This window comes from Drosophila mojavensis, unplaced genomic scaffold (assembly GCF_018153725.1).
Source record: "Drosophila mojavensis isolate 15081-1352.22 unplaced genomic scaffold, ASM1815372v1 contig_277, whole genome shotgun sequence".
Classification (NCBI taxonomy): Eukaryota; Metazoa; Arthropoda; class Insecta; order Diptera; family Drosophilidae; genus Drosophila; species Drosophila mojavensis.
Window position 1 is genome coordinate 5305749 of NW_025318822.1, and position 16889 is coordinate 5322637.

Consider the following 16889-nt stretch of genomic DNA (forward strand, 5'->3'; position numbering starts at 1 on the left):
ACCCTTCTTAAAAAATAAACTCTTTGTTCATTAGTTCGCATAGTTCTCATCATTCATTAGTCGCACGTTTCTAAGCATTCAAATAAAAACCTGACTCACATTTTTCGTTTACCAAGCTCAAACCTCACGAAGAAAGCAACAAAGCGCAAACATTTAAGAGTAGGAAAAAATCTAAAAACCAAACAAAAGAGAAGCGAAGAAACCGCAACATAATACAATAAAATAAATTACAAGAGAAACATAAACAAACGTTAATCCAGTTATAATTAATGTCACGTCGAATGGAATTTATTTAAAACTATGCTAGACTCAAAATAATTTTAATTATGAAAAATAGTTTCTAAAACTCAAGTAATATTTTTAAGAATTTGTTTTCATTTTTAGTTCTAGCAACACTTGTTCAACGATCTGTCAAAAGAAAGCCACGTTGATTGACTGCCTCGACAGATCCCAGGCAGCCCACCTCAGAAGTCTGTTCGCAATGGTAGAAACTAAATACAAGTTGCCAAAGACGCCCACCAGTTGACCGCATTCGACAGACAGAGACAGAGAATGAGACACACACACAGGTGCTGAGGGAGAGTGAGCGAGTGGGCTTCATAATGGGTCACATCTCTACCTGGTGAAAATTCCAAAAGCCAGCGCAAAATATTGTCTGTTAAATGAGCAACACTTATTTATGTAGTTTTTCATTTATCTTTTTCCACTTTTCTTGTTTTTTTTTTTTTCTTTTTCTTTTCATTTTTCCCGCCGCGCAGCTTTTCACACTCGCCTGTTGACACATGCTTGATAAATTTGTTTTTAGCTTCTTGATGAGGGGAAGCTGCGGGCCTTAGGGGGCTCTAGAGAAGGCCGATACTTGGCCATATGTCAAATGGATTTGTTGCCCATTCTTGGGGAACCGTGTGACTAATAATGAGTGGAAAGATGAAAGAAAGCAGCAACAGAAAACCTAAAGCTCATAATCCTAAGAATAATATAGGCTATACAAATAATATTAAATCATCGACAAACTGGGATTTTATAACTGTGATTTGGAACTCTGGCAACTAATTCAAACTGGATTTTGATAATCAATAATAGTCGCATATTAAATTAACTTATTTATCAACTTCCTCATATTAAATATTTTTTATTTTATAAACAAAGTTCTCTTTAGACTTTTTCTACGGAAAACAGTTTCTCTCTGCCCTTTTGCCTCTTGAAATCCTTGGCTATTCCAAAAGTTTATAGTTCTTTTGCTCCACTGCCAAGTCCAGATTGGACTATACATTTAATTTTCAGTTGCGTGAGCGCCGTCGTTTTGACTGACATTTTCCATTTGCACTAACTTCAACTCCAGGTCAACATGCAGCGAAGCAGTGCAACGAAACAGGCGGTTCGAAAAGGGCTAACAGCAGAAAAACAATTTATATAAAACGCAGTGGCCACAAAAAAAAAAAAAAAAAAAAAGGATTAGACAAAAAGCCCAAGTGACGCCTTTCGTAAGGTATTAAGGTCAAATGCGTTAAACCAAATCCGAAACAACAACAAAGCGACAATACAGGTAATATAAACAGGCAAGAGGCAGCAGATTTGCAACAGCATCAGCCTCAGCATCAGAATCAGCAGCAACCGCAAAAAGCACAAATCCATGAAGAAGAGCAGAAAAAAAAATTCCAAACCTCAAGCCAAGCCGAGAACGTTGGCAAGTAACGGTAAAAAAAGAGAGTCCAAGAATTAGGTCAGGCAAAGTAAAATGTGCAACGCAAATAATTGGCCAAGAGCGAGCGAAAGAGAGCGAGGCAGAGTGCTAGACTGAGAGAGATAGAGGAAATGAGAGACGTTGGCTAAAATGAAATGAAAGTTAAGAACAAACAGCACGGCAGGCACGGCAGAACGCCAACTCTTTGGCTCGCTTTACCGTTATGCTGACCGCCACAGTTAACGGTGTTGCTGTACAACGTTAGCCCCCCTGCCCATCTTTTGCTCATCATGAGCCATCACAACCGGTTACATTTCTCAACAAGCAGCTTCTACAGCATTTAGCATTCAAGCATTGACACGCAATTCGCAACAACAAGAACCAAAATTCTATCTCTGAAGTTTCCTCTGGGTTCTGATGGAACTCTATTGAACAACAACAAAAATTAATGAAAAACTGGTTTTCAATCAAGTCCAGATCTGAGGCTTCCTAAATGAACAAGTCTTTACAAGCAAACAAGTGCAAATACGGACTGAAGCGCCCACATTATTCAAGCAGATCAATTTATGCAATCATTTTATCAATTGGAATTTGAAATTAAACATTCGGCGCAATGAGCTGTCAATCTTTCAGCTGTTATTAGCCACGTTAATAGCATTCAATTTATTATTAAGCCGCATGGTTTTTGCAATACAAACAACAAAACAGGAAATTGCTCAATCAAAAACTTAACTTTATGAAGAAAATATTAATTCAAAATGCTAAATCAAAATATAACAAAACCATAAACCGAACTTGAACGCTTCCGTTTGATTGCTGAAAACAAGTGTTTTAAATATTTCATTGCAGTTTGTTCAGCTGAGCTTCTTCTTCTTCTTCTTTTTGCGGCTGGTATTTTTCACTTTTGATTTTTTGTTTGGCTTTGCTTTGTTTTGATCGCAACTTTAATTCAATCGTTTGATTAGCACACGAGTAGCAAATTTAGAAGAAATAAAATCGTTGCGCTACTAATTATAATGTTAAATAACATCTGCGAGTGGAGCAACCAAAGTTAAAAGACGCAAAAAACATTTGCAAACCAGTATTACTTAATGTATTTTACAACACTTGAGTCATCAGCCTCAATTATATTTCAATTACCTATTGAATTTCAATTTCAATTTGATTCAATTGCTATTTTGATTGTCGTTCAATTGATTTCTTCAATTCAATAACAGTTTCAATTAACATTTGTATTCTTCTTCTTCAATAAATTTAATTCCATGCAATTATGACAGCTTTCTATCGATATTGAATAGTTTGCAAATACTTTCCAAATTATAAGTCATAATACTGATTGACCACTTAAAGGCTTATACTTTTCAACACCTTTTCAATTCAAATGAATCTTATGAAAGTGATTTCTTTTTGCTCTCGACTAAATTATAAACATCGAACTCACTTTCAATTGCAATTCTCAATTTCTTTATTTTGTATGGGATGAATCATTCAATTTAATTGCATTTCGTCTATCTCATTATTTTATTACTTTTTTACGCTTTCCACATCTTTGTAAAGAAAATACTTCACATTTATACTTAATATTTGCATTAAATTCAATTAAATTTCTTTCAATCTTCTTTCAATTCAATTCAATTTCTTAGACGCACCTCTTTGCAAATATTCCCGATTCACTTTTGTCTATTTCTTTCGTTACTACTTTAGTTTTGGTTTATGATCTTGACATTTTCTTTACTGGCAGAACTTGCTTTGCAGACAGACAGACAGATTGAAACTTAGATTTGGAACTTGAATTGGGGACTAGATCCAATCTGACTAGACGAGTCTCTAGTTAATTAATTTGCTTTATAATTTTTCATGCAAACTCTATTTTGAATTAAGTTCGGTTTTTAGTTTTTTTCTTTTATTAAGTTCTATTGAATTGAACACAAGCGAAATTCTAGAAGGTATAAACATATCACAAATTCGCTGTGCAAATCGTTTGACATTTTAATTTAATTATTCCATTCTGTCAGAATGTCGAATATACTTTTCTTTTTATTTTGATAAGTTTTGCACTGACACGCTTTTATTATTACTTTTATATATATATTATATATATTTTGGTATGTGAAAAGCAACAAAAATTCTTAGACTAAAGCTGTCAGACCTGTTTAAAAAATAACCAAAATTGTGAATATATATGTAATTATATTAGTAACTCGGTTTAATGCCCTAAAATAATTCTGTATGCATTTTTTAAGAGCACTTTGAAAACATTTTTAAGCCAGTTATGCAAATTTATGTTAGGGTTAGGTGAAACATATATAATTGCCATCGAAATATATATAAAACATATATATATATATATATATAAAATTGTTGTGTTACTCATAGCTAATACGAAATCGCCATCTAGTCTAATAAATTCTTCAGTTTACTGGCGCTCTTAAAAATAAACGCAATCCAAAATAGTCAAGCAACAAACTGATGACTAACTCGGACAAATTAAAATAGAATACTATACATATTAATAAATACTACATCGTATATATAAAGACTTGATTTGTTGATATCGGTAATCAAGAAGAGTCACTAATTAATGCCCAACACAATTTATGATCAAATTCACTCAGCTATCTCAAATTGTCTGCCTCACCTGCTTGCCAGCTACTTGGCCCATATTTTGTTTGTTTCCCTGTTTTGGCTGGTTTTTTATTATTTTTAATGTCTTATTTTGCTAGTGCTTTTAATGGACTGCCAGCTGAAATAAAGTGTTATCCAAGCAAAATGGTTTTCTAATTGCTAATCTGAGTTGGGGCCCACTCTGACCTAATGACGCAAACGGATGACCATCTAGAGATTTGTTAGTGCTCGAAATACCCGATACGATTTTCATTATTATATAACACAGAATTTGGGGTTAGTAAATAAAGCGTGGAGCCATGTGCGAAAATTCATGCACACGATTTACCAACAACAAAGACCTCCATTAACTGCGTGTGTTTAGATAAAATGAGTGTGGAGGAATCTAAATATACCGTTGTGTGTAAACAAATATTTTTGGCTTTTGTTTACGATCTGCTCAAATAGTTTACGTACATTGTCACCTACCTGCAAAGAGAACGAGAGAGAGAAATAAGAATTAGTAAAATGAATTTATATAATCGAGATATTATCAATAAAATTCAGAATATTTTATGATTAGTTTTCAGAAAATAGCAAGACCAAAGACTTTTCAATTCTATTCAAAAAGAGGTTTTACAATACAATTTTGTTAATAGAGATTAGCTTTTCTTGTGAATCTGTGTAACACTTTATCAAAGATTTTGGTTTAAAGCTGGCTTATGACACGCATTCGACTAGCAGTCTTATTAAATTGAAAGCCATTGTTGACAGCTCCACTATGATAGACAGTCTCAGTGAGGCAAACAAAGGCTATGTGGCTATGGGTATGGCTTTTGCTTGAGCTTTGGCTTTGGCTTTGGCTTTCGGCGCGAGCCTGGCAAACTAGTTAAGCCACAGGGGACGACCGAAAAATCCGCATCAAAAGCGCTGTTCATAAATCACGAGGCCTCTTTTCAAAAACAAAGGCCAACTGCGACACAGAAACCAAAACAGGGCATCAAGCGGACGGACGGGGGGCTCTGGCTTTTAGGGGGCCATGGGGCGTTGTTATATCATGCAGCGGGTCAACTGCTGTTCGCGTCGCGTAGCCTCATAAATATTGACGCGATTCGTGCGCCGAAAATTGTCACTCGCGGTTTTTTGCCGTTGTTGGGTTATTAAAAAATTCATGGCTTGTAAAATGCAGAAAATCCAGGAATATCAAATATTTAAAATGTCTATAAAAGACAAGAAAGAGAGACAAAGCCAGGCCAATTGGCTGGTTGGCTGGTGAGGCAAAGCGGCTTAAACACACACATACAAACACACACACACAGATTTCACGCCCCTGGCCTTTTCACCACAAAGTGCGACTAGGGTGGTAGGATTTTGTTTTTTTTTTTTGGGGGGGGGTTTAAGGGTTTTCGTACTGTTCCGCTTTCAGTGCCTGCGTTTGACTGGCGTCCACTCGAAAAATATCATTTACATGTACAGGACACATCCTTGGCGCCTCTGGGTCCGCTCCGCTCCCAGCCTCAAATACACACGAGAAGGACTTTCACATACCTCCCGCAGCCCAAAAATATAAAGGGCCCAGTTTTCCCAGCTCAATTCGGTATTCTCTCTCTCTCTCTCTCTCTCTTTTTTTTTTTTTGTCATGTGTCGCATTTTTTGAGTTTTTTTTTTCATCTTTTTCGTATTCATTTATTTATGCCTCGGCTGCTGTCGTTGACGCTGACCATGCGATGCCCCAAGCACCGGCCACGCCCACTCACACCCCACACTAAGTGCAGCCCTTTGAACCCTTTGATTTCTGGCATTTCACTTTTGCTGAATTTAACGCAAAATTAAATTAAATTTCATTTTCATGCTGCAACGCCGTCTGACAATGCAAGCTGCAGCATCGTATTTACTTTAACTTCCACCAATTATATGGAAATTTTCACATATTTTGTGATACGCGAGTTTTTTTCCGTTCAATATTGAAGAAATTATTTTATTTTTAACTTCAAAGTGCAGTGGTTCACATGTTTTTAAAGGGATTTCGATTTGTAATTTGTGTTTATTTTGGCGCAGCCCCTGCGCAAATATATACTAGCAGACCAACAGCAACAACAACAACAGCAACAACAAGAGTTTATAGCACATCTGTGAATTTCTCTTTTTAATTTTTTGTTGTTTTTGCTTTTCTGTTTTTGGTTTTGTTTATGTTTTAATTACGTTTATGCGGTTGATTTATGTTGATGCAAAAGCTGCAAAAGCAAGGGAACTGCTGGCTGCCCATAAGTTGCCAGCTGTTTGTATTACTCTGTGGGTGGGTGGTTGTCTCTATCTCAGCTAAGGGGCAGGGCTAAGCACTTGGCCTTGAGCAGAACACACAACAAGCAGCCGAGCTAATAGAAATGGCAAATGTCGAGGTAGAAAGAGGGTTGATCGGAATTTAACTTGGGCTTAGGGGATGCTTCTTATAGATTATGGAACTATGGCAATCAAAAGCTTGTCTAGCTGCACATGAAAAAAAAAATTAATAATAAAATCAATACGATAGCTTTTAATACAATATAAGACTATTAAATAGAGCTCTATTCTTTCGCTGCTCTCCTGGATATAAGAAAAATGAATTTTTCAGAAATGATTTTAACTTTAATTTAATTTAATTTAAATCTTGTTACTCAACTGCCGTTATTTAATTCTCATTGACTTGAGTGCATTATGCAGGTTTCGTAAGTACTCTCGACTAGTTCTAACATTTGACTCTCTTTGTAATATTTTCCACTCTTTACCTTTGGCCCGCATCATGCATATGTACTTGCTGTCTCTCTGCAGACATATGAGCCTTTCGCCTTGCGTTGGCATGATAAATGACTGGCATACATTCTATATGACCGAAACAGTCATTCATCTATTCGAGGCAGCTATCTAACCCCAGAATCTATCTAACCATCTATCTATCTAACTTTGGTTCTGTTCCTCTCTCTCTCTCTCTCTCATATATATTTGTACATTGTTTTGTTCTGCTGGCCAGCAATATGGCAAATATGGCAACAGAATCTATTCAATACGTAGTCACTCTTTTTTCTTTTTTTCTCTCTCACTCTGCCGCTCTTCCTTTGTCTCTGTCCAGTTGGGAGTTTCTATCTAATATGACCATCGAAACTTTTGTTGCCATTGTTATTGTCGTTGTTGTTGTTGTTATTGCAACTTGTCAGTTTCGGCGCAAAGACCATCAATTTACTTAGCTTTATTATGTGCACACGCAGCGGGAAGTATTCCCCATGAATTTAGCGAGGTGTGGGGCAAGGGCTAACTCTATTCTCTATTTGGCGATTTGGCCCTTTTGTTTACGCTTTGCACGCAATGCATAAAAGCGAAAAAAAAAAACCGACCAGAACGAGAGAGAGAGCGAGGGATGGGGCATATATATATATATATATCAGAAAATCGTTTCCCTATGCAAGTGTCGTAGTGGCATGCAGCTACATACCCTTTCCTTCCCGTGCAACACAAAAACAATAGCTAGGCAGGAGGAGCAACAGCAACAGCAGCAGCGACAACAAAATGTATCTTGACACTTCATCGTTAGCCAAAAAGTAGCGCAACGTAGCTAAACAAAAGACAAGCAAAGCACAGGACAAGGCGTGGCAGGCACAACGTGACACGAGGCGGGCTGGGTCTCGCGGGGGGCCAGTAGGGGCCAAAGGGAGGCAAGTGCCTGCATTCTCGCGCTTGGCGTTAAATTCCCCTGACAGCTATAAAATTGCATTTTAGAGTAGCGCAAAAAAAAGGCCACAAAATAAAAGACAGCTCTAGCAAAAAAAAAAAAAAAATAAAATACATACAAATACATTGTAGCATAGCTACGTATATAATAAATAGTTATTGCCAATACAACAACAACAACAACGAATACACACACACAAAATTGATATTCCCCAATGTGTGGCGCAGCAAAAGTGCGACATCATTATATAAATTGTGTGTGTGTGTGTGTCTGTGTGGAAGGAAACATGGAACGCGCAGCATCATATGTTTTGTATCGAACAGATACGTGTGCCGAGAGAGAACGCCGAGTGTTGGCTTGAAGTGATTTCACACACATGTTTTTTTTCTGCCACACCCCCTCTCTCGTGCGCGTGTGTGCGTGTGTGTGTGTGAACGCAAACATGACCACAGGAAATGTTTCACAGCTGTGCAGCCGGCAAACGCCAAAGCAAAGGCGCAAAAGTATCTCAGCGTTCAACTATTTGTCAAAGTTGAAGGCAGTGCAGGGGGTGCTTTGGAGCGAGGGGTGCCGCTTAGGGTTGTCCAGGCATTTAAGTAAACAAACAGAAAATGGCACGTGACAAATGCCAGATAGTTGCACACATATACATATATACATATGCATGTATGTGCGAGTGTATCTTAGAGACTGCGTTTTAGCTAGTTTCTACTTGAAGCACAGGCAAAAGTAATTTCCTGAATTCCCTCCTCTGTCGCACAAACTCTCTCTCTCTCTCTCTCTCTTGCTCTCTCTGTCTCTGTCTCTCCCTCTCGCTCTTCATATTATCTGTCTTCTTTTGTTGATGACATGCGGCGTCTGTCACACATGTTGACAGGCAACGCCCCGCAGTTTCGAGGCTCGCCTGTGTGCCAGCTGATAGCGAGCGCGGCACGTGTTGCAGCCACGTGAATGACTCGAGGGCAATGCGGCAACAGGATGGCAACCCTCGCCACACACATTTTCTTTTTCATTTTGCCAGCTTCTGTTCTTTTTTTTCACTTATGTGGAGATTACACGCTTGTCAGGCGCAGCCAAAAGCCGCTCATTTGCCATGCATATCAAGTTGAGGGGCAAAGGGGTTAACACAGCTTGTAGCAAGAGGAGTAGGAGGAGGAGGTCAGATTATTTCAGTTGTGATATAGCAATATCGCGCTGCGACAAACTCTATAGTAACTTTGCTGTAAATAATTCCTAAACATTTTGGAATGCTGAACAATTTAAATGAAGCTTGGCGAGTTCATGAATTCATGTCTTAAGTAGCTTGTGACACTTGGCTGTCAGAAAAGTATCTCGCAGCTAGATAAGCTGACAGAGACACGCAGAAAGATATCTCACAGAAAGAAAAGTGTGTCAGTCAGGTGAAATTGTCATAATTATTATATGAGCCGAGTGAGTTAACTGACTCGCAATGCCATGAAATTCAAATGCTCATTGCATTAGCCATGGCCAACTTTCACCCACATTCAGCATTTGGTAATGCGTGTCTCGCCGTCTCTCCCCCCCCCTAATGCGCATCTCTGGCAATGCATTTTCTATTTGCCTTCTCTTTCTCTTGTGCTACAGAGAGTTAGCCGTGCACATTCCCATCTCCCATTCCCATTGTCATTATTCCCATTCCTCATTATTATTATTCTTAACATATCAGACTAGACTGCTAACCCAGTTGCAGTTCTAAGCCATATGTGTGTGTGTGTCTGTGTGCCACAAAGGGCGGCAACAGCAATTAACATTTTCAATTGCAATTGCTCGTGCGAAACTGTTAAATTGCACAGCGCATTTCCGCCGCATACAAAACATTTCCATTTCCAGCCCAGAAAATCAAATAAAAAACACAAAAAAAATAACCCCGAAGTAGAGTTCGACTTAAAGTTACCCTGTAGATGGTGTTTTTATTTTAAGCTTTTGCCAAGCTAAGCATCTGCATATATTTACTGCTTTAAACAAGTTTTATCCTCCATTGTTTTAACCTTACAGTTACAGTCTCCACCACTAGTTAATAGGCTTTTTTGCACACCACACAAACGCTACAGGGTATTCTATAGTGCCAAGTCCTCGGAAGCGCTTTGTGCTTGCAAATTATTTAAGCAAATTATGCGCACAGCTACTTCATCATTCAAGTAATAAGAGAGAGCCGAGCGCAAGTCCAACACTAGCAAACGCCCTAAGCCAAGCCCCAGCCCCACAGCTGCCACTGCTGCCACTGCTGCTGCCACTGCTGCTGCCACTGCTGCTACCCATCAACCATCAACCTTCAACCCTCTGCACTCTACCCTCAACCCCCTGCTGGCACCTAGCATCTAACGGCTGGTAAATTTTCATTCGCATTCATAATCCCTAAAGAGCCAAGGCGCAAAATGAGCAAAAAACTTTGCATATCAGTTTGCTGGCCTTTGTGAAGCCAGTTGAAGGCGCTGGGCGGGGGCGAGGACGCAGTTTGGCAATTTGCTGAAAATTTGTTTGGCATAAATTGTAATCCGAGTTGAGCAGTTGCAGTTGAACACTTTTCGGGCACTAAACTGTAAACTCGGAATATAATTAATATTATAAGGCGGTAAGTTTGAAAAGTGGGCGTGACTGGGCTACATACAATTGTCGCTGCAGGCTGTTCATTTATTAAGAATGAAATTTGCTTGATGGACTGGCACTACGATCAAGTATTCAAGTTAATTTGCTTGCCGCATTTTAATTGTCGATTTACTTCCGCTTAAAAATGTTGCTAAATAAATCTAGAATTCGCTTTAATCGACACTCAACAGCTCGTAGAGCACTTAGAGCCAGCAACAGTAACATTTACATTAGAATTTACTTAAGCATACGACGCGCTTGAGACTTCTTGACACGCACTCGTGAGATTATTTTGTGACTTCGCTAAGCCAGAATCCCTATATAAGATGTGGCCCATGTAGCTGTCAATTGTGATACTTGCCACACAGAGACTGCACCATTATGTGGCATTTGCATACGCTGTCAGTGGGCAAGAGCTGCAACAACTAGTTGCAATTAACTTGAGCAGCGCAATCTCTATAAACAACACATGCACATCTGCCAGATATGTATATATATATATATATATATATATAGAGAGAGAGAGAGAAAGAGAGAGATTTATGTATGTATATACACAGCCACAATCGAATCACACAAATGCTAAACTCACTTTAGGTGGCTGTCGTTATCAGTTTAGTTGGCCTTTTGCTGAAGTGCACCACCCAGCACCACACATCGACATCATTCAAATGGTTAACAAATTGCGCTGTCGAATGCAATATTTTTGCTTTTAGCCATAATACCTTTTACATATGCTACGACGGCAGCCGCCAGGGTAAAGCATTTTAAGCAGCCTCCTGCATCAGTTAACCCCCCACCTCTCCCTCTCGTCATCTCTTTTTTGCTCTCTAGAGCATCTCTCTCTCCCTCTTTGCTGGCAAGGTAAGTAAGTTGCATGCAATGCATGCCAGCCAGCTCTTGAGCCAGCTTGTTAGCATGAAATGTGTCTGCCTCAGCTTTGGCCTGGGTCTGGGTCTGGGTCTGGGTCTGGTTCGGTCTCTGCCCTTCACTCTCCTCTGTTACTTGGCTCGCCATAGATACCAAAGATGCCACAGTGATAAATCCTTGCGGCTTTTTATTTTCACAGCGGCGTCGTCCCACTCGTGTGGGTGTGACATGCTCTATAGCCACGCCTCTAGCCGCCTCTGTCTGAGCATTGCATTACAAGCATAATAATTCTTACTGACAGCTCACGACGAGCTGTTACTAGTCGCTCTCCCTTCCCCTCTATCTCTCATCTTCTCATCCTCTCTCTCTCTCTCTGTTTCTCTCTTTCGATACGGGCTCTTCTTTTAAGGCGTTCATCTAAAAGAACCCACAACATTTGTAAATACTCTAACCCAATGCGGGTATTTTAGCTTGCTAACCAAATATGTAATTTGTAATTATTCTTATAAAAGATGTCAGATGCTGGGATAGCTTTGGCTTATTCCTAAATATCAATTAGCCAACTGTAATAATCAGTCAATAAATAATATAAAATACATTACAAATTCTAAAATTATTTGGCCACCTTTTTATCTTCTAATGCACACAACTATTCAGTTATATAAGTAGAGCTTACATATTCTTTACAGCAAAAGTTTTGAATATTTACAACATCTGCACTAAAACATATCTAAGCTACATTTTTCATTAAATGCAGCCAGAGAGCATTTGAAAGTTGTGAACTCTTTTCGTCCTTTATATAAAAAAAATTCTATTTCGCCTTTCTTTGCACTTAGCGCCCAATTAAAGCAAGATTTTTATTCCGTTTCTATTTCGCATCCTTTTTCTGTTATTTCGGCTTGGGTCTAACCAGTGAAATTTACGCCTCGTTAATTTCAATTTAAGAGTAGACAATTTGAAAAAAATCAAGTGTATTTTATATATGTACATATATATGTATATACATATATATATTTGCAAATGCTGCGGCTTTTTAGATACGCAGATCGCAGCATTTTCAACTCTAAAGCGCAAATTAACAGCTCCGTTTCGAACGACCCTTAAACCAGCCGGCCAACCCACCCACTTACGATACATATATACATTCGCACACACACACACGTACATTGGTTTTGGCATAAAAATGTATTTTATCGTTGGCCAGGAAACAGTTTTGCGGCAGCCGGAAATGTTTCCACTTCCACTTTATTGCGGCTCATTCTTATTCCTCTTTTGTATTTGCGGCTCTATCCATCTCTCTCCCCACTCTTTTTCTCTCTCTATCTCTCTTGCATAAAGAGTTTGCAGCAATCCACACCGCATTGTACAAAGTGCATTACATATTTCACTAATTAAAATAATGGAAAATACAATATTTGTAATTATTTACATTTTTTTTTTCCATGCTCTTGCTTTTTGCCCATAGTTTTTTGGGTTATCTGGGGGATTATGACATGACCCAATGCTTTACTGAGTAATTTGGACAAATATCTAAGGGGAGGCTGCGGAGTCAGCGACTGCAGTTGACAGTCGTCTCATCATTTAGCATAATGAGGTCGAGTGCTGATTACATTCGGACTTGGTTTACGAGAAAAAAGAGAAATAACCATTGCCATGGTACTTTATCACAGCTCTGGGCATTGTTCTAAATAAAATTTAATGCAGATTGATTTTAATTTCATAACTGAATTATTATTTTGATGTTTTACTTGTTACTGTGTTTGTAATTTATGTTCCCATATTTAGTAAAAAAAAAAAAAATAATATTAAGAAAGAAATACCTGTTCAAGCAAATAAGAATCAAGTGCAAAAAAAAAAAACTGTCTAACAGCTAAAAGTTTATATATTATTTGAAATAATTGTGTTAACGATTTTTTTCTTCCATATTTCATCTTTAATCTGCTCGCTATTCCATTTAAATCTTGACAATTCTTATTTAATCATGTACTCGTTTTACCTTCTTATTAAGATCTAAATTGTATTATATTCATTTATGCACACAGCCCATAAATATTTCACGCTTAATTGCACTTTTGACCTCGCCGATCAGTACGAATAATCTTATTTTAAGTGCAATCAACTTTAAATGACACCGCATTAAAGATTTGACCCCGCATATAAGAAAATTAGCCAAGAAAAGAAATATATAAAACCAGTTATAAATTTGTCAAAAATCGTAAGTGAGAGCGAGAGAGGGAGAGCCCAGACGAATGAGAGAAAAAACAAGTTTAAAATGTATTTCAAGTGTTGACAATTGACTTAGTGACTGTTCGCCGCTTGGCCACAGGCACTTTGAAAAGTATGCGGACCACTCGTAATCTTCACACATGAAAACACACAAAAATATAATATAATGTAGACATAAGGTTAAGAAGGCGTTGGAGAAGCGACACAAACCGAGATTGGGAAATATTCAAATGATATGAGCCACAGAACTTAAAGTCAACAGCTGCTGCTGCTGCTGCTTGTGCTGCCATCTCCCCCGCCTCCACCTGCGCCATCGCCTGTGGCCTGACTTTATTCAGTTGTCTTGGCCATATATCTTCTCTTTTTTTTAAGCCCATTCCGGCACACATTGCCCTGGGTCATTGACATGCGGGCTACCACACACGAAATACTTATAAATATGTTATAAAGAAAGCACAAAAATGCTATTTGAGATGACAACAGAAATAATAATACAAAAAATCAATTAAAAAAGAAATAAAATAAATGGAACACAGAGTCGGAAACTGAAACAAAATTATGACAAACATATTTTACTGTTTTTTTTTTTTTTTTTTGCTTTTATTATTATTGAATAATTTGTTTATTAAGTTTCATTCTATTTGATGCTACTCGCGCCAAATCAAAGAAATTCTTCACTTCAATCAGAGAAACGCTTAATGGCTTTTCGATTCGCTATGAAGATATATATAAATTCATATACTTATAGATATATGCATCATGAATCAAGCAGCAACAATTGCTATTGTGTAAATTTATATTTTAATGGTATATTGAGAATTTGCAGCAGATTTTTATGATTGTCTAAACTGAGAAATAACTCTCATTATATCTATCCAGTTCAATATCCATAAAATGTTTCGTAAGCCTGATTTTTATTTAAAGGTACCCCCTGTTCATTTCTTTTTGTTTCTAATAAAATTTCTGTATATAGAACGCTTAAAACGCCTACACTTTATACCCTGAAAACCCATAAAAAAAAAAAAAAAAAAAGAACCATAAACCAAAATATAATTTTGAACTTTAGCATATGGTGAAATACCCAAAACGAACGAATAATATAAAATAGGGTGTACGAGACATATGGGAGAAATATATATAATAAATATGCCCAGCATCAACGTAATTTTCTGCACATTTGAGCAGAAAATTATCGATTTTATATGCAGCAGAGCGCCGAATGCAACACAGCGGCAGCAAATAGAGCGCCACAGGCAAGGCAGGAGGAAGACGGGGAGAGGGGGGAGGGGGAGGCTGGCTAGGACCGGGACTGGGATACTGGGTCTGCACGGGGCCAGCGACATGTACCAGGGGCAGTCAGACAGTTTTTGGATTGGAACTGAAATTCAAGTGAAATGATGCCCAGTATTTGATGAAAGCGGCAAAAAATAGTCTACAGCAAAATGGGGTTTCAAATGTTTATGCCAAACGAAACATGTAGAGGAGATTCCCAGAGAGAATGAGAGCCATAGATAGATAGAGAGAGAGAGAGAGAGAGAGAGAGAGAGAGAGAGGGAGAGAGCGAGAGAGGGAAATATATTTGGACAGACGCATAGCTGAGGCTGAATGGGATAAGGAAGGTGTTAGCGGCAGCGGCAGCTGCTACTTTGCTTACTTTTCATTCAAATATTTTGATGTGTGTACTTAGCGCTGCGATACTTGTGCGGTCGATAGGGTTATAAATGGTTGATGGCAGGGGGATGGGGACAGGGCTGGGTGTTGGGTGTTGAATTGATATTTGCTGGGGTTCCACTGTCCTCATCTCTTTTTCTCCCTCATCTATCCTTCTTTATCCAATAGCTGTCTCTCTGTGGTTCAATAAACTTGCGCGTGAATTTTCTATTTGACTAGATTTTTTTCCCACTACTTTTCCTTTTATTTTTTTTATCACCGATTCGTTTAATGTGCAACATGTTTTACAATATGCCAGAGACAGAAGCAGCAACAACAACAAGTAAGAAGGCTCCAGTCGAGACTGCTCGACTAGGAGATACCCTGAACCCTCCAAGCTGATATTTTAATCATTCTGCACTTCTTCTATGCACACATACATACACATGCACTTATAAGCACGCGCTCTGCTAACTGCGCAGTAAGCGGCGACTGCGCTTGGGCTGCGCTGCAGTGTGGGCAACATTATAAGAAATTATTTGTTGAATAATTTAATTTCTACACATACAATCTTAATGAAACTTTAAGAGCGTAATCATATGGTGAAAATGTATGTACATTCCAAAGCACAAGTCTCTAGTACTTGAAATGCGTTTTTTACAAATTGGGGGCGAAGGGGGCGTGGTATGTAAATTACAAAATCTTTGTGTCCATTAACTCTATATACAACGCAAATTTGAAGTCTCCAAGTTTAAAAGTGTTCAAACTAGGCTGAAAAAACCATGTCGATTTTTCGATTATTCTCCATAAAAAAGTTATCGGATGAGTTATCGAAAAAATAAAGCAAACTCGTACTGCCTATGGTATACACGAGTATGCATGCCAAATTTCAGCTCTCTAGCTCTTATATCTTCTGAGATCCTTTTGCTCATACGGACGGACGGACGGACGGACGGACGGACGGAGGGACGGACGGACGGACGGACGGACGGACGGACAGACGGACAGGGCTATATCGACTCAGCTCGTCGTCCTGATCAAGAATATATATACTTTATGGGGTCTGCGATGATTCCTTCTGCCTGTTACATACTTTTCACAAAACCATTATACCCTGATTTCCCATTTTCAATGGGTTCAGGGTATAAAAAGGAACTGGGCCCAAATGTGCGATTGACATGGGGCAAACAGCAATAAGGGGGGCGGCATGCTGCACAGGGGCGTGGCGCTGCGTTTTATGTGCCAAACATTCTATGAAGTGAAGTGAAGTGGGCGCTAAGAGCAGGAGGCAAATGAGGTGCGCAAATGGTGGGCGGCAGACGGCACGGGTCGGGGAGGTGTGGCAGCGCAACGAGGCGCATAAAACAGCCGGTCTGTTTCCCAGCGGAATTTTTGCGTTTTTGTTTTGAAGTGCTCTGCCAGTAAATACGTAAGAGCACGCGGCGGGCAGACACCGCGGAGGAATTGTGTGTTTTAGGTGAGTAGCTGATAGATGGTTGAAAACAAACGCAGCCAGCACATGAAGCATTGTACCCTGGGGCTTGG

General features: G+C 38.8%; 1 protein-coding gene across 9 annotated transcripts in view; it reads right to left on the reverse strand.

The window, feature by feature from the left end:
* The window catches only part of LOC6574434 (maternal protein pumilio), a 204811-nt gene that overhangs the window by 75809 nt on the left and 112113 nt on the right, over nucleotides 1–16889 (reverse strand). For 3 of the 9 annotated variants that reach the window (XM_015167447.3, XM_032733597.2, XM_044008295.1), the window contains exon 2: nucleotides 4766–4777. The exons of the other annotated variants lie outside the window; for them this stretch is intronic. In XM_015167447.3, coding sequence (XP_015022933.1) covers nucleotides 4766–4777 — 12 coding nt within the window. The remainder of the gene's footprint in view (nucleotides 1–4765; nucleotides 4778–16889) is intronic. 9 annotated transcript variants of the gene reach the window in all.